We start from the raw sequence: 26,592 nt of genomic DNA on the forward strand, positions 1-26,592 counted from the left end.
TGTATTTCATAAAAAGAACCACCTTCCAATCAAATAAATTCCAAGTAAAAATAATAATAACAGAGAAGCTTTTGATGACTTTCAAGTACAAATCTATAAATATGAACTTCCTTATAGCTTTAACAGTTTCTACTCTACTTGGAAGGTTTTCCAGGGAGTTTCTGTGGGAGTCGGTCTCCATTAATTCTGTGAAGTAATAAAGAGGTCAAAGACTGATGTTGGATGAGAGGGCCTGGATCTTTGGTCCAGTTCATCCCAAAGGGAACGGATATTTTAGGTCAAGTCTCCACATAGGCCAAACGAGCTGCTCCATACCAGACCAATCCAGGACCTCCAGATGTACAAACGCACCAGGATTTGTTCAGAATAAATCCAGTTTTATTTTCTATTTGCTGCAACTACACAATTAATCCAACTATTTTTTATTTTTTTATTCTGTTAATGAATTAACAACGTTTTTTTTTTTCTCCATAGGTACACACTCCTGAGATTACTATTATTTTTATTATTGGGACATGAGCTAGTTTGGGATATCTTAATCATTTGAGAGTTGGTTTGGAACAAAATATGGTGGAATAGATAAAACTCCTCCTGACATTTTGTAGCACAGCATGGCGACATTTCTTGGTAAGCTGGAAGATTGAGACTGACCTCCTGCTGGTGTAGTGGCCAAGACCCTTTTCTCCACAAAATTTGCTTGCAAACTGAAGTCAGGGATACAGCATTCATGACACTTTCCCAGGAGTCTGACCGACCGACCAGGACATGCACAGCTCCTGTTTCCAGTTGGATTGTGCTGTAACGCTCCTCTATCCAACACTTTGATGGGTTTAGTGATGCAAATTCTACATTCTGCTGCTTGTCCGGAAAGGCCAGGAGTCCTGCTCTAGATTTAGAGTCAGTGGTTTGAGAATCAGAGGAGAATTTGTCAATTTATAAATCATATATGCCACTTTTACAAACATCAACCTAACTTTTTGAATTTGTGTGGTCTTTTCTATCGTAGCAGGCTTCCTGATTCTAAATTTTAACTCTACCAGAAACAGTTACCTGTGGGAAAAGTTTACAAGCTGCTTTAATATGGTTTTTGCCATCCAAATAGTGTCATTTTTGCAACCCACTCCAATAAAAATAAGTGTTTTTTTTGTTTTTAACATGCTTTCTGGCATTTTTTTCATGATAAAGTGCATTAGGGCTGCCTCAAATGATTATTTTACTAGTTGACTAATCAACGATTATTTTTTCAGATTAGTCGACTAATCTGGTCATTAGCAAACTGGATGTAAAGCACACATCTTAACCATCATTAGCTTTAAACTAACTTAACACCAGATATATAGCATTACCTGTGATAATACTAGTGTGAATGCTGTAAGCTGAATTTGGCTGCTAAATATGCTAGTGCTGATAGCTGAAGATGCTGAAACTGATAGCTGAAATCACTGAAGCTAATAGCTGAAAATCCTGAAACTGATAGCCGAAATTACTGAAGCTAATAGCTGAAAATCCTGAAACTGATAGCCGAAATTACTGAAGCTAATAGCTGAAAATCCTGAAACTGATAGCCAGATAAATATTAAATTAGCCTAAAAAATGGAAAAAGCACAAGTTAGCCAAAACAGCTAGCATGTAGCTGAAATATTAGCTAAATTACAAAATAGCCTTTAAAACCTTAATAAATAGTCCAAAAATTGGCATTATACTATTTTAATTTGCAACTTTACAACAATCCATATAATATAAAGTAACGACTAATCGACTACTAGTCATCGACTATTTTAAAAGTCGACAAGTCGTCGATTGGTCGACTAATCGTGGCAGTCCTAGAGCACATATATGAAGACATTAAATGTAGACAGGTTTAAAATTGTTGTTAATAAAGAGCAGATGAAAACATGCTGCTTCATTCTGATACATCCAACTTGTCGACTATTAGTTACATACGTGTTTGGCTGGATGGCTCCAATGGTGGTGGCCATTTTTGTTGCACCGCTAATGTTATGTTGGTGTTGTGAGGGGCTGTAAGCTAGTTGGAGAGTGTTAACAAAGGGATAACAGGAAAAGATGGAAAGTTTCTTCTGTGCCCACAGCCTGTGCGAATTTCTGACAAACTCCTGCGGCTCTGCAGAAACTATGTCCTAGAAAGTGACAGATTGTTTTGATTTTGCCTAAAACCTAGGACCGGGGGATAATGAGCATTTGGTATATCACCGATATCAATACCAATATTGATTTTTTTCGTGAATGCGGTGATTGTGATTTGAATGTCTTTTTGTAAGTTTCCCTTTTTTTGAATTACTTGATAGACAGAAACAGAATTAGGACAAACATTTCAATTAAAAAGAAAATAGTTTCCAATACCAACTTGAGATTGATACTATTGATTCTTTGGATCGATCTGCCGAGCACTACTAAAAACGCCATCTTCACAATTAAAAGACCACTGGGTATTCTTTTAAAATAGATGCAAAGATAACTGGACTTTAAACTCTTCAAAAAAGTTTGCAAGTTTATTCCAACACTGCAAACGTAGCCTGCACAATACATCTTTGCACTATTAGCTTGTAAAAGACATCGCAAATTTATCATCATCGCATTATCAGCTTGCACAATACATCATAAAATTAGCTTGTAAAATACATCGCAAATTTATTGTCATTGCAATATCAACATGCGCAGTACAAGTATAGAAAAAGATTACTTCAATTACAAAGAAATTGTTACCTTAATTGTTTACACATGCAAAAATCAATTTTATGGCAGCTTGACATATTTAACAAATGAAATAGAGCCCTTTTCGCATTTGACCAATGACAGACCTCTTTCATGTTAGATGCTCCCCTCTCATGAAGACGTGGGTCATTTGGAGTATAACTTAAGTTCTGTTGAATTTATTTAAATAAAACTGATGCAGTGAGATGTATTAGTTGTTTTGCTACATGGTCATGCATTGTAAGTCTTTCCGTAATTGGAATATTGGTCACTAAAATCATAGGTTTTTCTAATACTGAAAACCAAATGTTATTTTCTATTGTATACACGAGCAAAGCATTAATCCTGCCCACTTTGAGCTCATGTAACTTAAGGATAAAAGTGTAGGGCGCATCAGTTCCCCCTCTTCACACATAATGGTTTCTGCCACTTGGATATCCTTCAATTAATAGAGCAAAGGAATCAACAGTTCTCATGCAATCTCATGCAAATTCCTTCATAAATTTTAGAACCTCTTCTCCTATAATTATGGTTGACAAGTGCAAGATATTTGCATAGCCTAACCTTGTTGCGTTGCTTCATCTGGGGCAGGCTCCATTTCTTTGCCCCAATTATAGCAACCTAAAATATGAGCTGCCATTCTGCAGAACCTCATTCATCCCCGACCAAAGTCAGATTGGGATCAGTGGACATTAATATTTCTAAATAGTAAAGCCAACACAGAAATGTTTCCATTCTGATGTGGTACTCTGAGCGGTAATGATGGAGGCAAAACACTTGATTCATTACGGCGAGTCGTTTAGTGAAAATGATGGAGCAACAGAAAGGCAGCTAGCATCAGGTGCTTCATGTGATATATCCTTTATGGGACAATCCATTCTGAAGATGCTAATAATGCTGTCATTTGGCTTATAAAACCATTTATTTCCCCAGCCAACATGCTTCTGTCTGGCCTACGCTGAACGAACGGAGTCCTTAGGTTCTACTCGTACCCTTGACCTTCTCCCTCACAGTGCTAGTTAACTGCTTAGGCCAGACCCAACCATGAATCCCTCTGCAGCTATGAAAGCAAGCTCAGACAGCCAACTGAAAGCTGTAATCAATTTCTCCTCCTGACACAACTAGGACTGTGGCTCACTAATGCACACAACACTGAAGAAAATGAGGTATAAGTAACTTTACTGACTCCGGGCACAAAATCAGTTGAACTGACTTTCAAAAATCCGATAGAAGCTCCACGATCAACCTGCAAGTACCGCGGAAGCAGTGGGTTCAGACATGTCTGTAGGGTGTCAAGCTCGTGTTAGGTAATTTTTAAGAACTAAGAAAGGAGTTTTGCGTATTTTACGACTACCTGACCTAGCTGCATCACTCTCATTTGTTTATCTGAAGTAAAAGCCTGTGCATTGTATCTGATAGTCATGGTCTTTTTAAAGAGACTAAAACACATCCAGCACAATACACAAAAATACACATGCGGAAATCCCAGAGGCTATAAAAAGTAAACAGGATTAACTGGCTATCCTTCGCTCCACTGTAAACGGCCTGTAATGGTACCACTGCTTCTAAATCCCTCCATTTCTTTCTCCTCCTCCTCCCCCTACTTTTTCTATTAAACATGGAGGTTAATCCTTAGCCCCCCCTTGTCCCCAGTGCCGTGGCCTGGGATAAGCTGTCAGAGCTGGGCTGCTGATACTCGGCTCCGCTCCAACAGCCATACATCTTCGACACGAGTGTGTGTTTTCAGAGCTTGTATTTCTGTTTCCTGACCATACCTGCTTGTATGTCTTCATTTTACTTTGGGTGTGTACTTCCATAGTTGTGTCCCCGGTGGAGGCATATGTCTATGTTGTTTATTTGAGTGTTTTTTACTATTTAAAGAGTTTCTAATTTGTCTGTTGTCAGTTATAACAGCAGCTACAACTTTAAAGTCCCCCTCTGATCATATTTTGATCTGCTCTATAAGCGTTCCCAGTGTGATTTTTATGCTATGATCACAACTGCCACCATGTGATGGGAGGCTGCAGTACAATCTTTAAGACTTCTTGCCACCACCCAATTGATTGAAAATCCTTAGCATGGTCATAGATGTACATGGCAGTGCCATTAAGAAATGAGGCGATAGCGGTGGCTGCCAGATTGCCGGCCAGCAGCAGCTCTGATTGGACGATATCTTAAATGTCTCCAGACGGGGGCTGTCCATATCAAGTGCCACTGGCCACCTGGTACCCCGGGGAGAGAGTATATAAAATGTGAGCCAGTCTGCACCACTGGTCATTCCAATGGATTCTCACTCCCAACTCATCATATATGGACGTATGGGTCAGACCCTCTCCGCGTCACTTTTTGATGTTTTGGGAGTCCCGCAACTCATTTTTTTGACATGCTGGCTGCTCCCATTAAATCAGAGGTCCCCAACCTCAGGGCTACGAATTAGTACAGGTCAGAAGGCCGCTTGCTACCGGGTCACAGATGCCAATCAGGGGTATCCAACCCTTGGGACGCAGACAAGAGCACTACTCTGATCCAGTACAAGTACCCTAATCTGGTACCAGTACCCAAACCCAGCACAAGTACCCTAACCTGGTACCAGTACCCAAACCCAGAACAAGTACCCTAACCTAGTACAAGTACCCTAACCTAGTAAAAGTACCCTAGCCCAGTACAAGTACCCTAACCTGGTACCAGTACCCAAACCCAGAACAAGTACCCTATAACCCAGTACCAGTACCCTAACCCAGTATAAGTACCCTAACCCAGTACAAGTACCCTAACCTGGTACCAGTACCCTAACCCAGTACAAGGACCCTAACCTGGTACCAGTACCCAAACCCAGAACAAGTACCCTATAACCCAGTACCAGTACCCTAACCCAGTACAAGTACCCTAACCCAGTACAAGTACCCTAACCTGGTACCAGTACCCAAACCCAGAACAAGTACCCTAACCCAGTAAAAGTACCCTAACCCAGTACAAGTACCCTAACTCAGTACCAGTACCCTAACCCAGACCAAGTACCCTAACCTAGTACCAGTTCCACATCTTGAGGGTTAGGGACCCATGATTTAATGGGAACAGCCCGCACATCAAAAAAGCAATGATTTGGGGACACCCAAAACGTCAAAAAGTGACACTGAGGGGGCCCAAACTACACGTCCATATATGACGAGTTGGGAGTGAGAATGTGTAGGTAATTCACAATTTAGATTTTGAGCACAGATTATAATCTTGTCATTTTACTTATTTACACATCTTTAGACAACACAATAATAATAAAATACAATGTTCTTTGTGTCAACCAGAATTTTTAAATACGCAGGTCTCAGAGTCACTGCAGTTGTCAATGCTGTCTCCCAATTTGGACCCACAGGATCACCAGACTGATCTCTGATCACATAGCCCAGGCCATGCCAACGTCCCTCGTCGAGTTCCCACGCTGCTACTGTATGATTTCTACAATATATACTTCCTGCCACTGCGTGACCTCAAAATGTGTTCAGGCATCCAAATGTCAAAAAATAGTCCAACCGTAAAAATTTAGATTTTTCTTAACACCTCCGTGATCACCATACAGCGTACAGAACTGTGACTGCCGTCCCAAATTAAGCCGTGCAGAAACCTGCCGAATATGCCGAAAAATTTGGCATTTTGGGATATCCGACCAGCTGTAATTATGATCATGGCTGTTTTTTTTTACTAAAAACAAACAAAAAAACTTTTCTATGTTAAGGATATATTAGTGTGGAGTAAACCTGCTCTCATTTCCCATCATCCCTTTGTTCACATGCTCTATCACTAGCTTACTGCTCCTCACAACCCCAACCTGACAATGCCAGTACAACTAAATAGGAGAGCAATATTAGAGCTGTCCAGTCCTACAACTTGAGTCAGATCCCAGCTATATGGATCTAGTCATCTACAAGTGGATGCATATTAATACATCCATATACATCTGCTCCTGATTCACAACAATTTAAAATAATAAATACCGTATTTTTCAAAGCATAAGTCACAGGAGCAAAAAATGAATAATCAAGACGAAAAAAAAAAACATATAAGTCACACTTTTAGGAGAAAAGTCTGATGTTGCCAAGTCCAGTGTAACTGTGTTGCCTTGAGGCAATTTAAAATTTAGTTAATAAGTTCATATTTTGGGAGGGGCATATTAAAAAGTTTAAGAAAAAAAAAAAAAAAAGTAAGGTTACCGAAAATAGCAACTTCCGGTTTTACCGCGTAACTTCCGGTTTCCGGTTTTATGTGATCATCAGAGAGGGAGAAATCCAACATGTGCCCTATAATATCTGTTACCATCAAAACCTAAGCTCTGTTGTGGCAATCCCATAAATTTGTAATTGTGTTTATATACATTCAGGGCAGGGGTCTGCAACCTGTGGCTCTTTTATCTCTCCATGGTGGCTCTCTGGCAACATTTTTGGCTAATTTGTTATCTACTGTGGTTTTTAGGCTAATTTAGAGTTTAGCTTCTATTTTGGCAACACACTAGCTGATAAATTTTAGGTTATTTTGGAGTTCACCTAGTAGTTAAGCAACAAGGTAGCTTTTTTGGCCAACTTGACCTCTACTGAGTTGTTTATGCTAATTTGGAGTCTAGCTAGTATTTTAGCAACATGCTAACGTTTTAGCGAATTTATTTTTTACTTGGGCTTTTAGGGATATTTTAGCAGCAGGCTATTTTCTTTGACAAATTTAGTGTACTAAGGAATTTAAGGCTATTTTGGAGTTTAGCTAGTATTTAAGTAATGAGCTAAATTTTTGGCTAATTTAACATCTCCCAAGGTAAAAGTTAAAATACAAACAAATTAAATCACATTTTGAGAGATGCTGGTTTCTTTCTTTTTTTTTTGCTTTTGCTTGTGCCAAAAAATAGACAAAAGATTCTATAAAAAAAGAAGGAAATGAATGCAAATCCAAATTTCTTGGGCTAAAGTAAGACTATGCAGCTCCTCTTAGGTTTTGATCTAGTAAACAAGTACAAATGGCTCTTCTACTGTTAAAGGTTGCAGACTCCTGATTTAGGGTAACATATTTTTGTATTATTTGTGTGGGATTCTTACATTAAAGTGTTGATAAAATACTTTTATTTTCGTGCATTTCATGCTCTGTTTTGTTTTTTTAGAGCTTCTTGTATATTTGTTAGTTTGATTATCTGGAGAAGAAATGAAAAGCTCTAAACGTTCCTCGTCGTCCTGGTCTTCTTCAATGGTTTATCTGGATGTTGAGTGGTAACATTACAGTAATGTTGTGTTCGTGATTCACACATCAAACTCACATGTTCTGCCTCTCTTTTGACACACATCAAATCATGAGTATAAATCACACCCTTGGCTCAACAATGAAAAAAAACTTGTTTTAATCTAAAATGTCTTTTGTCCAGCGAGGGAAACTTCCTACAAAAACATGTTAAAAACACAATTTTTATCATAGTGAGTCTAACTTTGGAGAACCCTACAGCAATGGAGCACACTCGGCTACAACTGAGAACCATTGAGGAGAACACACTGACCCATACCTTCTGCTTCTCCGCGCCGTTTTACTGGGGGCTGCATGATCTCCCGCTAATGACTACCACCCTCCTCACTGATGCCACAAATTCCACAAAAGTCGATGTCTTTTCCCTCCTAGCCCACTTTCATTCCACACAACCGACCCAATTGCTGTGTGGCAAGAGGAAAAGTCAATATTGTTTAGCCGTAAGAGGAATCATAGGAAGGTGAAACAGTAGCTGGAATGACCCGTTTAGCATGTAGGTCACAGCCATTATGTTCTTCCATATTATGGGAATGAACACTTTGTAATAGGTTCCAGGCTCTTGCAAAGAAAGTTTTGAAGGACTAAACCATGAAAAAAAGTAATTACTTCACCTGAGGTCCTAACCTTATTTGACCCTATTTACACTCAATAAAAAAATGATGTAAATGAAGGCAGCAGAGCAGAAGGAAATGACTCCTTCACTGCATTATAAATATCCTCAGTCCAGCAAGGCAGCTAATTACGCCTTTTTTCCCTCAATGCTGAATCAGCGCTGGACAGTGGTTGGACTGCTGTTTTTCTTATCCTGAAACAGTGTGGAAAAAAATAAAAGAAGTGCCATTATAAATTTCTTAAGCTTTTCCAAATAAGTAATCATTTAAAGATTCCTAACAGGAAGTGATATCACTAAACTAAAATGCATCATCTGTGATGACAATTCAACCAAAACTAGTGTCAGAGAAGGGCAGCATTGAGATTTAATTTTATTTATTTATTTATTTAATTTAGAAAAGATTTGTAATGGAAAGTCTTCTATTGCTAGAGATCGTCTTTGAAAAAAGATGAGATAAACCTTTAGTCCACACCCACGGGGACATTTCTATGATATAGAACTAGAAAGGGAGAAAATAGTAATTATCATTTTTTTATTTAGTTTAATAGTCTCCTTATTAGGTGGTGAAGATATTTTTTGGGGTTTTTAAAAAAGTGTGCAAAGTCAGTTATTTTCTCACATCACATTCATCATTTAATTTAATTTATGGCTAAATTAAATACTTCTTGTTTCTCAAAGTAAAGAATTTTTATCCACAGAGTTACACACTCCACGGTCCTTCTTAGGATAGATAGACAGAGATGCAGCAGCATCCTTCAACTTTTCCTCTGAGGTTTTCCACTGTACAAATGCCAACATGAAGAGATAATATGTCCCTCGAGCCCCAAGAAAAAGCAGAAGAGTCCCAGCAAAAAGACACAGCTAGTTTCCTATGACCAACAAACAGTATTTTATAGCAAATTCCTCCAAACACCATAGATTGTAAATCTAAAGTTAACTCTCTGCCATGTTTCTTTAATCCAGTTTCTGCAGAAAAGAGCTTTGTCCTCAAATTTTAGTAGAATTTTAGTGTTAAATACTAAATTGCATAAAGTATTTTCAGGCTAATTTTTGACTCTTTTTTTTGCCTTTAAAAATGCAATTGACAAAAGTGTTAAACCTACCAATGACATAATTTACCTTTAGTCATGTTAATACATTTTTAAACGCTTCTTTTAAGCAAAAGGTGTAGATGGATTGTTAATAAACGTAATAATAAATGTGTTAAGGTAAAGTAATAATTTACAAGTACAATTATAGTTTTAGGTTGAGATTCCATATTAACTTTTGATAAAAGTTTTAGGAATTTGTGCAAAACATCGAATACACAGATTTAAAGTAGTTGTAACTTGACTATAGTAATAAATGATCCAAAAACGTCTCTAAATTTACAAATACTAAAATGTAGCATTTATTTATTATTTTATTATTAAAAATGTCACACTGTAAACTGAGTTATGTAAAAATGTACGGAGAAAAAATGATTGGTAATGCAGATTTACATATATTTCCTTTGCTCAACAGTTGTGTCCATTTATTAATTGAAATTCAGACGTTTTTTTATCCGCTAAACTTCCCTTAAGGACGGCCCGAATTCTCCCCTTCTCCCCACCCCTACATTTAGCCCTCTAAACGGAGAGTTATGGAAAAATAGTGTCTCATAACTCAGACATCACTTCCACTCATTGACTATCACTGGTCTGCGAGCTTTGGAGCGAAGCTTCCAGCGCTCAAATATATTTAACAACAATGTTTTTTTTAATTTTTAAAAGGTCATGCTACCACAAAAAGTCATCACTCACAGTTAAATGTAAACTTCTGTGCTTCGGAGCACACCCACATGAAAAGATGTGCTTCTCCTCTGCGGCACACCACGATGCGAAACCCCTGCGAAACGAAGGGCTCTGTATTCCTCTGCTTGGAGGGTTGCCCTATAAAAAAACTATTCGGACACCCCTAGCTCTACAAATGTCCCTACAAATGAAGAGATAGGGAGAAGGGAAGAATTCAGATAGAGCCTCAGACAACAATAAGTATTTTGTAATCCAATTAATTTGTTTTAGTCTGATTTTTGGAATGCAAAATTACCCCTAAAATGTGATAAATGTTTTGTTTGTTTGTTTGTTTTAATCATCCAGTTAAATGTTATTTTATGGGACCTCCTGTACACAAAGCCAAATTCTAAATGACAGACAAAGGTAAGTAAGTTGAATAGAAAACCAAGAAAAAATCTGAAAAACAGGATATTTTGATTTAATTCTGATAACAGAAGTTAAATAAATGAGAGTAAAAAAGTGAATTTATATGTTGGGTAAACATCAGTAGTGAAATAAAAATGGTCATGTGTTTGGCTAACCCCTACCTTAATAATGGAGATTGGAGCAGACAGTGTACAGAACTGCTAAAAAAAAGCCTTCTTGAATCATGTCAAACACACACTCTGCCAGCCATGCAAACTATTTATGGAAGTGCAGGTTAGGTGGCCAAAGGCAAAATCACACTCAGAAAACTACACAATCTCCTCATGCTCACTTTTTTCCCCCTGATGTCACATGGGAATAGCTCACCAAGCAACCTGACTTTTTGTTAACCCCCAAAAAGCTCAGAGCGTACCACCACCAGGTTGTAAATAGAACAAAAACAATCACCTCAAACATAAGACAGTGGAGTGCGAAGTGAAGAATAAAACCAGCTCAATTCTTGCTGCTAAAGCTCATTTGCTCACCAGCCTGGCCCCCGCTGGCCGCCGCCCAGTCCCCCCCATTGTCCCTCTGAGTACAGTTGGCTGTACACCACCGACTTACCGGGTCTTTAGCTTGCTGCGCTAACACGGCGTAGCTGGATATCCTGCTGCACCGGCATTTGGTGTGGACAGTGTTTGATGCGAGCGTTTGGCAGCCTTCGGTGGCCCAGTTCTCTGCGCCAGCCTCCCTGGAGGTGGAGAGAAAGAGGGGGGTGGATGGGTGTGGGTGGGGGAAAGAGAATGAATATCAGTTAGATCAGGGGTGTCAAACTCAGTCACACAGGGGGGGGGGGAATCCAAAACACACCTTAGGTTGCGGGCCGAACAGGATAAACATTTATTAAACACTCTAAAAGTAAGTTTTTAAAATAATTCAACTTAAATCTTAAATAACTTTCAATATTTTACTCTTTGTAAGAAAATATTTTGTCAGAATTATACAAGTTAGAAATAAACGTGAGATAACATTAATAACAATAAAATAAAATGATTTGGAGGGCCGGATAGAATTACCCGGAGGGCCAGATCGGCCCCCGGGCCTTGACTTTGACACATGTGAGTTAAATGAACCTTGCTAGTAACGTTAAAAAAAGCCACACAATCGTTCACTGCTACACATTAGCCGTATTAAAGTATTTACAAAGTCACAAATGCCTAAAATTGTTTGTAACATGAAAAAAACTGATTGAAACAGCTAAAACAAACGTCAGTGTGATTTAGCTAACTACCAACCTTGTTAGCAATTTCAAAAAGACACAGTAGTTCACAGCTACACCTTGTTTGCAACAAGAAACGTAACAAAAAAACAGATCAACACAGCTAAAACAAACACTATTGTGACTCCATTAACTACCAACCTTGCTAGTAACGTAAAAAAAACAATCGTTCACTGCTACACGTTAGCTGTGTTAGCGTATTTACAGTCTGTAATGCCCAACTTTATTTACAACGTGAAAAAAAAGATCGAAACAGCTAACTTTGATTCCGCTAACTCCCATCCTTGTTAGAAAAAATAGTTGTTCCCTGCTACACGTTAGCCATGTTAGCATATTTACAAAGTCTGGAACTCCCAAACTTGTTTGCAACAGGAAAAAAAAAACAAATCAACACAGCTAAAACAAACATTACAGTGACTATGCTAACTACCAATTTTGGTAGTAGCTTTAAAAAAGCGGTCGTTGAATGCTACACGTTAGCCACATTAGCGTATTAATCTGTAACTCCAAACCTTGTTTGCTACATGAAAAAAAAAAAAAAACAGATTGACACTGCTAAAACAAACAATACTGTGACTCCGATAACTCATATAAAAAATTAAAAAAAAACCACAGTGGTTCTCTGCTACATGTTAGCTAAGTTAGCGTATTTACAAAGTCTGTAATGCGACGTGAAAAAAAACAAATGGAAACAGCCTGGTGGGGGTTGGGGACACAGAGAATAACTATCAGTTAGATAAATATATTTTGAAAAGTCATGAAACTACAGCAGAGTGATGAAACAAAAGAGCAACTCTCAAGAGGCGAACACTTTCCAAGCATAAAAAGAACCGATTCACCTCACTCCACCCCGTTCACCGTTGATCCATTGACATCTATTGACGTGTCTTTTCAGCACCTGAGTGCTCTTTCATATCTGTGTTTATCCTCCTCTCAGTTTTATCCCATCTTCTCTTTTCTAAGTGTCTGGAGACCTCGATGGAGGGTTGCATCGTCCAACAATGACCTGCGTGACTTTAAAGGTGAAATCTGACTTGTACATAACTAAAGGGTCAATTGCTAAAACATGTTCCCGGGGGGCGTTGCTTCCATTTATTCCTACCTAGAACTTAACTCCAAACATTCCCAACAGTAGGATGAATGTGGGGCTGATCAATAACTTTATTAGCCATGCTAATTGCTCTGGCAGTTCAAGCTACAGACTTAACTCATGTTTAACCGTGGATTGACTCGACTTGGCTCTAACTGAAGTTTCTCCCAACACAGACTGACGAGCTGTTCTGATGAGATCAGGCTTCATGGAGGTTTCCAAATTCCTCCCAGAATGCCTTCCAGAAAGATTTAGATGTTTGATTTGATGATTTGTGATGGAAGAAGTGTCATTAGATGTACAAAATATCTGCTTTTATCTTGGACTCAAATTTTCTTGGGCTCAGTAATATGCTGAACAGAACTTATAAGACACTTTGTGAAACCAGATTTGTAGTTTTTGTCAATCTGCCAAAGCAAAAACAGGAAAACAAATATATAAATGAATATATAAATGGTATGTTCCTTCTTTTTTTTGTATTTATTAGATTAAATCCTCAGATCTACCAAAATGAAGAAAACAAATAAACATGGTCTGTATCTCTACATCACTGTTTGAAAAAAAAGAACGACATTAAAAAACAATATAAATGCTGACAAATGACAAGACTTAACCCTTTAACTCCACAGCTCTAGTGTTTATGTTTTTGATTTCATGTAACTTTTCAACCGTTAACGCAATCAAAGTATTTCTAGCAGATTCTGAAGGAGAAAAGTGGCTGCATTTAACAAATACAGCCAAAACAAACAAAACAGTCATAATGTTTGTTCATTTTGCTAAATGTCTTGCCAACTTTTAATTAAAAGAAACATTCCGGGTAGTGTTTTCATTATGGTTATGAGGTTTTTAACCAAAATCCCACAACCTAAATGTCTTAAAAAGCCATTTTTCATGTTGATCTAAAACCTCTGTTTCCAAAATCTCCTCTGAGGGGGCGTGGCTTTTGGAGCTAAGCTGAGCAGTACTTGGAAATGCAAAAGAAAAAGATTTCTTATTACATTTGTTCTCTTTCATTAGAAAAATGCCACACATACATGTTAAAAACTACAAAAATATAATTTTCATCAGAGGGGGACTTCAATAATAATACAAAATAAATAAATAAATAAACACTTATCTTCTAAATTACATTTTATCGTTGTTAGTGAAAATACAACAATCAAAATATCAGTGTAAACAGTCAGATGGCATTAGATGTTAGTACTCTGGCTGTACCACATCATATTCAAGGTATAGTTATATGATTCTTATTTTCACCCACCTGACACAATTACAATGAAGAATCAACTGTAACAATAGCTATGTTTCCACAAAACTTTATCAAAATTTTAGAAACACAATTTTTAAATTACACTGTTTCTATTAAATCATAATTTTGTGAATAAACACAAACTAACTCATGTCATAAGTCATTCAAAAACATGGAAACGGATATGAACAATACTTTGATTTACAGCAGATACATTCACATTTCTGCCACCACACTACCACACACCACATCATCATCTATCAAAGGAGACGTTTGCGTCTATGGCGCCTTAATGTGAGAGCAGCTATGGATGAAGAGATTTTGGTAAATTGTGGTTGATGTTTTTACAGAGGAGCTGTGGATCCGAATGATTCCGCTTGACACGCTCGACTTTTGATGAGCTGCATGGGACCATGATAAAGGTGACAAAACTGTTTTTTTAATAAAAGCAAGTTTTTTCTAAATTGGTGTTTCCATCAAGCAAAAAAAATAAAAAATAAATAAATTTTCAAGATTTCATTGTCAATGGAAATGCAGGGAGTGACTTTTTAGGAACTCTCTGTACTGTGGTTGGTGAAAACTGTGTTTGAAACACTTTATTTTCAATCTTTTTACAATATATCATGACCACTATAGAAGTAAATGTGCTAAAAAAAAAAGTGAATTGAGTGTAAAAAGTTTGAAGGATGGTGGTAAAACCTTCCCTAGATGTGAATATATAATCAAATGTTCCACTTTCTCAGTGAGGGGTCTGGATTTCATGTTCAGGTTCTCTTTCAAAGAGCTGGAGGCTTCTGAGCGACACTTTAGCTGTTCCTAGAATCGGCACTCAACCGGACAGAGAATCGGACAAAATCTGCTGGTGCCACTCCCAGTTTGGGGGGCATGACTTTTCCATGTCATTTCCATGTGAACACAACAGTCACAAAATTACAGTAAATGTACCAGTCTGTGTGCTAAGAAAAAACAAATTAATTGATTTGTTCAGCCAGATTTCAAAGTGGTGCAGCCCTCTGGCAGTGGGCACCGCTACGTTTCTGTCAGGATTTTCATTTCAGTGTCCCTAATTTGACCCAAAAAAGAGTGGCTTATTTCATCCACTAGAACAACAAGATGGAAAAATATTGTTAGGTAATGATATTATAGATTAAAGTTGAAATATTTGAAACAGAAGTGAGATAGACATTTTCAGTAACACTTTTAGGAAATTATATATGCAAAGCTTTAATATGCAGACAGCAAATCCCACAACATGGGGAGACATTTCTTCTAAATGACAACAACAGTTACAGGACCAGTTTAAACATTATGGAGGAGAATTACAGCTACACCATCTGTAAAAGCCCACTTTAACCAGAAGCTGGACATCAAGAGAAACCACAAAGCCAATGTAGTGTTTAAAAAAAAAAAAAAAAAAACGAGAGGTCATCAAGGTTTTTAGAATGATATAAAATCTTAAAGTTCAAAACACTTGAAACTGTGAATAGTGTTAGCTTCATCTCTGCACTATATGGGATAGGATATTCCAATGTTCTTTATCCCATTGAATTATAGTGAGATATATTGGATTAAAACAGGGATTATTCCTCGAATAGCTGATATTTCCCTACATGGATATATATATATTTTTTATTTTATTTTATAGCTTTTCTTCTGTGCACATGAGACAGAATTCACATAAGATCCTAGAATAGAGTTCCATATGCAAGGAGACAGCCGTTTCTTTAAATGGAAAACAAACATATTAGTTATCATATTAGCAAAACCAATCCTATGACAGTTGTTGCTGCCATTATTAATGTAGAACCGACTACTATTACACCATTATATATGAATGGTTAAATGGTAAATGGCGTATACTTTTCTACCTTCCCCGAAGGCCCAAAGCGCTTCACAGTCTCAGTCCCATTCACACACACATTCACACACTGATGCTGGCTCTCATAAATAAATCAGTTAATGAAGTACCATAAGGACCAGTATATTGTGAGGATTTCCAACTGTATTTTCAGCACTACAAGGCGTATTGAACCATAATGCACATTAAGCAAGACAAAAGAGCCAGAGGTTAGTCCGTCAGTCAGACTTAATTAACTGCGTCCACAGTAATTCAGGAATTTCTCTGGAACTTGTTAGCCAAGCTAGCATTTTATAACACGGATAACTCCCAACCTCATTTGGAACATGTAAAATTAGACAGATAACCTACCACTACAACAAACGATATGGTGGCTATGCTAACATCAATCTTGCTAGTAACTTAAAAACAACACAGTAGTTCACCGCTACATATTAGCCACATGGCGTAATTACGTAAGATGAAAAAAAAGAAGAAAAAAACAGATTTAAACAGCTTAAACAAACATTACTGCAACTTGGCTAACTACCAACTTAGTTAGCAAATAAAAAAAAAAAAAACGAAAAACAAACAGTAGTTCACTGCTACACGTTAGCTGTGTTAGCGTATTTACAAAGTCTGTAATCCCCAACCTTGTTTACAACAGGAAAAACAAACAATCGACACAGTTAAAACAAAAAAAACTGTCACTCCTTGCTAGTAACATAAAAAAAAACATAATAGTTCCCTGCTACATGTTAGCTGAGTTAGCATGTTTAAAAAGTCTGTAACCCCCAACCTTGTTTGCAACAGAGGAAAAAAAAAAAAAAACAATAAAGCTAAAACAAACATTACAGTGCCTCCGCTGAATCCCAACCTTGCTAGTAACATAAAAAAAAAAACGTAATCATTCACTGCTACGCACTAGCTGAGTTAGCATATTTACAAAGTCTGTAACTCCTAACTTTGATTGCAACATAAAAAAGAGGACAAAAAAAAAAAAAAAAACAGATTAAAACAGCTAAAACAAGCATTACAGTGACTTAGCTAACTCCCAACCATGCTAGTAATATTCAAAAAAGCACCGTCATCCACTGCTACAGGTTAGCCGAGTTAACATATTTACAAAGTCGATAACTCCCAACCTTGTTTGCAACAGGAGAATAAAAACAAATCACCATAGCTTAAAACAAACATTACTGTGGCTACGCTAACTCCCCTCCCTGTTAGTAACATAAAAAAGCACAGTCATTGACTGCTACACGTTAGCCACGTTAGTGTATTTACAAAGTCTGTAACTCCCAAACTTGTTTGCAACAGGAAAAAAAATAAGACAGCTAGAACATACATTACTGTGACTATGCTAACTGCCAACCTTGTCAGTAACTTAAAAAAAATACAGTCATTCACTGATGGACGGTAGCCACATTAGCGTTTTTACTAATTCTGTTACTCCAAATCTTGTTTGCAAAAAGACAGATCAACACAGCTAAAACAGAAGTTACTGTGACTACTCTGACCTCGTTAGTAACTTTAAAAACACAGTCGTTGATTGCTACATGTTAGCTGTGTTAGCGTATTTAAAAAGCCTGTAACTCCCAGTCTTGTTTGCAACACACACTAAACAAAAAAAAAAACAGATTGACACAGCTTAAACAAATGTTACTTTGACCATGCAAACTCTAAATTTTATTAACACGTAAAAAAACACCCAAAAAAACACACACACCCACACTCCATCACCGCTAAACGTTAGCTGCACCCAGCCAAACATTTTGACAGAGCACCATATCCCTCTGATAGTACATGTAGTACCTGTCCTCATTGTGTGTCTGAGACTTTTATGCTTTTTCAACTTCTTTTAGTAAATACAAATGCTTCACAACTAACTTCAATTTCCAGATGTTTCATTTGTTTTGGTGATTTAGGAACCTTAATGCTATTTTTTTCTGTTTATACATTACAGATTCCCTCCATAAAGCCTTGAAATGTTTCCTAAGTTCTGTTGCTTCTCTAAAGTTTGCTACTTTATAGGACATTGTGTGTTTCTAATGACAAGGTATTCGCCAAAAAACAATACATCATTCAAGACTAAAACTAAAAATATCTTTGTTATGACAGGCGACATGAACATAGTGACTGTGACTGACAAGAACGTCTCAACATTCTTTCTCAAACGTTCCTCAGCACATGAGGCATACAAACACAGCCCCACCAACGTATAATTAATGTCTGTAATGAGATGTGAGGCTATTCCCATATGACTGTTAGCGGCTCAGTGATGCCGCAGAGACTGACTATTGGAAAACGAGTGACGGCAGAGAAGTTCAGGAACAGTCTGACAGGTAGAGGTGGTTAGTGAGCACCTGTGTGTCACAGGGATGCATGAAATAAATAAGGAAGGAGTGACATTTGTTATCAGTGCTGCAGAAAGCCGTCACGCTCACTGGTGAACATCTTCTCGTCGGAGAGCCAAAACAAAAGTTTTTATGTCACTTTTTAGAACAAGCACAACAGTCTGAACAGAATTAGTAAACGAGCCAATAGGTTCAGGCTACTAATTTTTTTGGTCTAATTTTTAAGTTCAAATTTAATGACAAAGAGTGGACATTTACTTGTACAAGCTTTTTATCTGCTGCCATTCCAGGAAACTAACTGAGGAAACAATTTGTTTCGCACTTTAGAGTCTTAATAACAGAAAATTACATTTCCTTCTCAGTTTTAAGAGCTTTCGTGGAAAGCACTTACTGCTTTCGGAGAAAATTGAAGAGCAGACCACAGAGTTTTAGCATGTTTGATGTTGTGTGCCGCACATGGATTTGAAACATGTACTGAGTACCAATGAGATGTCAGGAAAGTATTTACAAATGGTTTTGCTCACATGAATGATATAAAGGACTATGGACTGCATCTGCATTAATGATGGTACAGATCAAAGCGCTGGGTTATTTGCATTCATGGAGATGCAATACTTGTGAAGGAATGCATGTCTTCCTTCCTTTCCCACTGACACAGATGGACCCAAACGACATGCAACAAAGCCATAAGGATATAAAGTATTCAATGCCAATCTGGCTGCAAAGAGGAAGTAGGCATAATGGGAAACTGTCTGACAGCTCACAACAGGGGGGGAGCCACAGATTACACCAACACTCATAATCAAATATGACCTCTTTTGTCTGCTGAGTTTCAGGCTTAATTGACTGCTTATCCTCTACTGCTTGAGCTGGAAGTGAGCAGTGGTGACGAGGGCCTTCAGCTAAAACACTGTCATCATTGAAATAATCCGACACTATCGTTAGACTGTAGTTTGATGTGAATGACACAGTATGACACCAATGGGTTTATGGTGTTTTAAGGTTTGATTGAAGCAAACGCCTTCAACGGTTTTATTAGAAGACAAACCAGAGATGTAAAAGAAATATATAAAATAATCCAACCCGGTCACAGTAAAATGCGTACATATTCCACGACTTTGCACTCTGAAATACCCTGTATAATATACGGTTTTTGCGTTCATGTGATACGCAATGGTAGAGAATAGGTTGCGCTGGCGTACCATATAAACGCCTTTTTAGGTTTCGTTTTGGTCACGTGGTCAGAAATCCTCCGGCTCTTTTCTAAATGACGTCGTTCCTGGTTAAGGTTAGGATTACGGTTATGGTTAGGGTTAGAAAAGCAAAGTGTTCATTTGTGGGGCTGTCTGTGATGCTCACGGCTCCACCAGGGGACGTGTCAAACGTGGAAAACAGACTTTAACACGTTTAGGACCGTGCATATTATATGCACGCAAAAACCAGTTTTGGCGTATATTATACACGGTATTTCCCAAATCGTGGCATATGTACGCATTTTACTGAGACTGGGCTGAATAATCAATCCAGTACTGTTGGTAAAAAGGTACCAAATCAATTTGAAAGTAAGTAATTGACTTGTACCTGAATGTATCAATACCTAAATGTATCAATATCTAAATGTATCAATATGTGCCTAAATGTGTCATTTTTTTTAATCACAAAAAATAAGAGTCTAAAAAAGCTAAAATGCCAGGTTTTATTGTTTGAGGCTGTTATGTTATTATGTTTCCATTACACACATGCTAAAAAAATGGTAAAAATTCCAGAAATAAAACAAAAAAAAAACACAATTTCACAACTACACTTTTTCCATTTGATCATAATTATGCAATTAAACACAAACCAATAACAAAAATTAAGTTGAGGGGTATTGCTTTTGCCCAGGTCATGATCCAAAAGATGTCATTTTTATAGTGAGGGGGTTGAAAAGTAATCAGCTGACAATGAATATAAACATGAAAACCTACATAATAAACAACAAAACTCTGTTAAACAAAATGAACACTCACTGGTTATTATATTAGGCACACCTGTCCAACTTCTCATTAACACAAATGTCTAATCAACCAATCACATGGCAGCAACTCAATCCATTTAGGTAGACGTGGTCAAGATGACCTGCTGCAGTTCAAACTGAGCATCAGAATGGAGAAGAAAAGTGATGGAAATGACTTTGAGTGTGGCATGCTTGTTGGTGCCAGACAGGCTGGTCTGAGTATTTCAGAAACAGGTGATCTACTGGGATTTTCACCCACAACTATCTCTAGTGTTTACTAAGAATGGTCAGAAAAAGAGAAAATATCCAGTGAGCAGCAGTTCTGTGGGTGGAGATGCCTTGCTGATGTCAGAGGAGAGTGGCCAGATTAGTCCCAGCTGATAGAGAGGCAACAGTAACCACTGGTTACAACCGAGGTCTGCAGAAGAACATCTCTGAACATACAACAGGTCCAACCATGAGACAGATGAGCTACAGAAGAACAAACCGGGTACCACTCCTGTCAGCTAAGAACAGGAAACTGAGGCTACAATTCACACAAGGTCACCAAAATTGGACAATGGATGATGGAAAAAGGTACGGTCAGATTTTGGCATCAATAACTTGCTTGGGTAGAACGCCACAGTCTACCTGAGTATTGTTACTGACCATATCCATCCCTTTATGACCACACTCTACCATCTTCTGAAGCTACTTCCAGCAGGATAAGGGACTGGAATCATCTCACACTGGTTTCGAGAACATTATCAGCTCAATGGCCTTGTGGTAGAGTGTCCGCCCTGAGATTGGAAGGTCGTGAATTCAAATCCCGGCTGAGTCACACCTCAGACTCTAAAAATGGGACCCAGTGCCTCCCTGCTTGGCAGCTTGCCACTCTCCCAGGGAATGAAGAGAACAAATTCCGCACACTTTGGTGTGTGACAACTAATAGGACTTTAACAATGAGTTTACTGGACTATGATCACCTCCATAGTCACCATAACCCAATAGATCACCTTTGGTATGTGGTGGAAGAGGATATTGGCATCATGGACAACAACTCAGATCTACTGTATGATGCTATCGCGTCAATAGTTTGTCAATGGACCAAACTATCTGAGGAATGTTTCTAGTACCTTGTTGAATCTATATGCTACCAAGTACTAAGGCAGTTCTGAAGGCCAAAGGTGGTCCAGCCCGGTACTAGCAAGGTGAGCGTAGATGGTATTCTCCAAACAAAAGCAGTCAATTCTTGAAAACAATTGCTCAGAAAGTCTTTTTAGTAAATTACTTGTACAATAGGCTTTGGAACCCAAATATTTACCAAATTCCTCCATTACTGAAAATCTGAAATTTGATATTTTAATGTCAAAGTTGACTTTAGTTGAAATAAATGCATCATTTCGGATAAGGATCAGGACTGTCAGTTAACTTAAGACACTCTTAAAAACGATGTTTTGATGAATGTAGTTAGACACGATTATTCTTCTTTTTAATATACCAAGTCTATTGTTTATACCGTCAGTAGCGATAAGAGAAAATATAAAATACAGTACATAGGGGAGACAAACAACAATTAGATGCATGGAGATGAAAAGCTTTTGAGGATGGCAAAAGAATTTCACACACAGATACATATCAGTATGGTAATGACAGAAATGTTTGTTCACCTTAAAAAAAAAAAGAAAAAAAAAAAGAGGCTTTAAAGCCTTCAAAAGAAAGACTGGAAGGATTAAACATTCAAAGCATAAAACCGAGAAGTTAGTGAACAAATTGCCTTTGATATTGTGTAACCTAAAGTTTTCATGCTTTTTTTGAGAACAGAACACAGTCATTGTCTTTAACTGAGTGAGAGTTGGTGAATCACAGTGGAAACATGAAGGCTAATTAGTCATAGACAGAATGACAAGTGGGAAGAAGAGTATGTGGTAAAAGGATTTTAAGGATTATGGGGTAAATGGCCTCAAGAGGACACTGATTCAGAGAAACCAACGTGGTAAAACTCATCAGCATAATGCGGTGATCATGACGTGCTTGTGAAATCGAGTATGTGCTAATTTAGCTGCACCTAATGCACGCTCCATGTCACTGATGACAGCTTGATCATCAATTTAATGCGTTCCCATTCAAAGCATTTGAAGCCCTAAAAGAATAGCAAAGGTGGGGTGATACAAAAATGCTGCTTTGAGAGGAAAGGTCATCAATAATTTATGAGAAAAAAATTAATGCACATTTCTGTGATTGTCAAAATACTGTTTTTCCTTGTGTGGAAAAAGCTGCTTCAAAGCTCTTCAAAATGACTAATTGTGTAAAATCCTATCAGTCCAGGTCATTTTTATTGTCCTCAGTACCGGACCACATAAAGTCAATACTAAAGGTATGAATCAAGTAAAACTTTTATTTTTCTCAAGCTTTTAAAACTCCTCTTGATGAGAAATATCTGCACCTTTGACATCACACATTAAAATGTGCATCTATAAATGTGAATAATCCTAATAATGTGGAATAATTAATAGAAAGCACCACTGTGGTTACCATCCTTGATGAGCTTCCTCTACTGCAGTGATCTCAATCAGTGTGCTGAGGCATCCCAGCGTGCCATGAGGGATGGTCAGGTGTGCCGTGGGAAATTACACATTTTTACTTTTCTAAAAACATTTACGATCACCAGGAAATCAGCTCTACATTCTTTCTAATGGGCCTTGATTTAACACTGAGTGGTTTGTGAAATGCAAGATCATAAAAAAATAAAGGAATATTTTAGGAGTGACGGTACCGCGATCCGGCCGAGAAATTAGCCGCTAGCTCTGCTTTTAAAAAAGTCTCAACCGTCTCTGCCAATCATTCATGGGGGCAAAATACTGTGTCATCCCTCTGACCAATCAGAAGTGACTAACGTTCTCACTTCCTTGTTCTGATTCAGCTCTTCTAACAAAAATACTCGCTAAAGTTTGTGTTTAGTTGTATAACTTCCTGCAGCATCAGGTGTCAGACCGGTTAAAAAGTTAACAAAATATTGAAACTCTGCCCAACATAGGTGTCAGTTATTGCACTACATCTCCCATGATGCTCTGGGTTAAAGTGAAAGCATCTCTGCGCTACACTAAATACAATGTTAGTCTTTTTTGTGCAAAAAACAAGCATTGTTCAAAAATTAGAGATACTCTAAGACAAACATTAAAAAAATATATTTAAAGAAAATCACTGTTTAGAAAGAATATATTACTGTTTTTATTTTTTGAATTGTTTGTGTTTGAAGTTATATAATGTTGGATATAAATAAACTGGAGGCAAAAACAACTTTACAGAAGAAAGTATGAGCGAAAAACCGTGTTCTTTTGCTCATACTTTCATATTTGTGTTACACCACAAATTTTTACTTCAAACAAATGTTTCCTTACAGGAGTTTGGAAAATTCATGTCTGTGAGTTTATAAAAATGTTTATTTAGTCAGCAATGTATGTTTAGGTTAAACGAGTATTAGCATTAGCCGTCTTATGGGAAACCCCATTGTACGTTAGCAATAAGCTAGCAGACTTTACCATTACGCGATCAATCTCTATATTTATGGATCAAATGTTGATCTATTAAGCTTGGATCGATTCTGACCGAATAATCAATTTGATCAACCCAGCTATACTGTTTTTCTCAATGAAACTCCCCGTATCCCTTGAGCTATGTACACACCACCCTCTCCAATGCAGGTTCAAATTGCTACTTCCAATAAAACATCTATGTAAACACATTTCAGGCTTCCACATGCAAAACACACATTCACAGTTTTAATGACTGTTCCAGGGCTTTACGTACAAAACCTGTGGCCAGTAATGTGTGCTAGCTAAACGAGGTCAAACTTTGACCAATCGGTGACTTAGATTTAGTAGTAACTCAGAGCTTACTATGAAAAAACGTGAAACATTGGATCAATTAACAAAAGCTTTGATAGTTTTTACATTTAAAATTATTAGTTAATGTCAAATTATACTTTTGAGTTGAGTAAACCCTCAACTCAAAATCTTAGTTTGATACAAACTAATAATTTTAAATGGAACACATAACAGAACTTTTGTCAATTGATCCAATGTTTCACTTTTTTCAGTGCATAGCTGGTTTATCCAGTGAACCTAGACATAATGACAAGCCTTACAATCTCTGCTTTATTTTTCAAATAAAGATTAAGTAAAGTCACTCTCCTGACATGATATCAGCCATTACAAGGATTAACTGAACCATTTCATACCCAAATTGTGAGATTTGCGCCACTTTAACATTTTGCACCAAGACTCTTCCAAATGTAGATACAGAACATGCACTAGTGAACAGCAGCAATAGAAAGAGAAGAAGAAGCCCCTCCCTGCTTGTCCAGTGTGAACACCATGGGATAAACATGTGTTCTTAAAAGCATGTATGCCAGGTGTGTAGTAGCTTATAACGTTGGTCTTCTTGTTGAATGCCGTCTAACTTTACATGTGGACTAGAGTTTTAGTAACAATATTTAAAAAAAAAGTAAAAATAAAAATAAATAAATAAAATAAATGAGATGACAAGGAAAAAAAACATTAGAACATTGACATATGAAACAAAATTATAATCTTTAACCTTAGGAACATGGTGTTAGTTAACAGCTATCAGTTAACAGCTATCACACTCCTTTGAAAAAAACAAAATAAAAACATAACCAAAAGATGTCAATTCTAATAATTAAAGCAGTGGTCCCCAACCACCGGGCCACGCACATGTGCCGGTCTGTGGATCAATTGCCACCGGCCACGGAAGACTTAATAAATTATATCAGTTTTTTTTTTTTTTTTTTGGGAAGGGAGGTTTTTTGAGTTGGACATCTTATTTTGAAAATCAACTGGATCTAAAGTAAAAACAACAAAGTCGTCACAGACAATGGCTCTAACATGAGCAGCATAGTAGAGTTTGTATGTTGCCCTTCTAGTCTCTTACACACTGTTCATTTTGGTTTCACAGACACACACACTGCAGCTCTGAACAGTTGTGAGGATAAGTGAAACACACGCCGGATTTTTCAGCTGCAACAACACAACCACCCATGTACGGCTACAAAAAAAAAAAAAAACTAAATCTGCTGCCAGAACACAAACCGTTGAATGGCGCCGCAACCAGATGGAAAATTGTTCTTGACATGACTCAGCAGATATCCGACAATCTCTACACACTTTTTTTTTTTTTTTTGTGAATTGGGGGGGGTAGAGTACATTTATGTAACACTTACAATGTTATGTGCATGAGATTGTCAAAAACATTTATTGTTGCTGCAAATATCTGCATTTTTAGCAGAAACACTTCTGACCTAAATATCAGCTGTGTAGTAAGTAGGCTTTCCTGTAGTCCACTGTCCAATGCAGATGACAAGAAGAACATGATATGAGATTATGTGAAACATTTGGAGCACTGTACGGCTTATGTGTCTAAATTCTATCTCTGCAGTGACTACTTGGACATTTTTTTTGATGAGTTCATGTGATATAGAAAGATTTAGAGAAAAAAACAGATTGAATGTTCTAAGATATTCTGGTTTACTCAACGTGGAAGCTTATATTTATTTCTTATATGGAATCAAAGGCAACAATGAATCAGAATCAATGACTTAACTTAGCTTCTAAGGACATGCTACGTAATGTCTTTGTTAGTTAGCATTGGCTCATATAGTTTTTGGGTCATTTTGATTCATTCACACATCTATGAGCATTCCTGCTCTCTGAGCACCAGCCCCTCTCACATTCTGACATCACAAATTGGGGAACAGCCCCTTCCATGAAGAGTCTGTGCTGCCAGCTGTTAGCCCTACCGCAGGCTAACACCCACTCCCACTTTCTCCACAGAGCAAGCAGTGCTCTGCAAAATGCTTTCATTTTGTAGGTACAATATACACATCCATCTCTGCAAAAGTTCAGATGTTGTTTGTTTTTGTGGCTGATACGCTGACACAATCCCATGGCAGGCTCCAGGATGATGTCATGATATGGGCACCACCCACAAGAAGGGAAAGGCGGAGCCTCATTCAGGCATCCTACTTCCGG

The 26,592-nt window shown here is 37.6% G+C and overlaps 1 protein-coding gene across 21 annotated transcripts in view; it reads right to left on the reverse strand.

Moving 5' to 3' along the window:
* The window catches only part of adgrb2 (adhesion G protein-coupled receptor B2), a 346,501-nt gene that overhangs the window by 84,756 nt on the left and 235,153 nt on the right, over window positions 1-26,592 (reverse strand). For all 21 annotated transcript variants that reach the window (XM_036214184.1, XM_024293674.2, XM_024293614.2 and 18 more), the window contains one exon: window positions 11,380-11,506. In XM_036214184.1, coding sequence (XP_036070077.1) covers window positions 11,380-11,506 — 127 coding nt within the window. The remainder of the gene's footprint in view (window positions 1-11,379; window positions 11,507-26,592) is intronic.

Source organism: Oryzias melastigma, linkage group LG11, assembly GCF_002922805.2.
Source record: "Oryzias melastigma strain HK-1 linkage group LG11, ASM292280v2, whole genome shotgun sequence".
Lineage (NCBI taxonomy): Eukaryota > Metazoa > Chordata > Actinopteri > Beloniformes > Adrianichthyidae > Oryzias > Oryzias melastigma.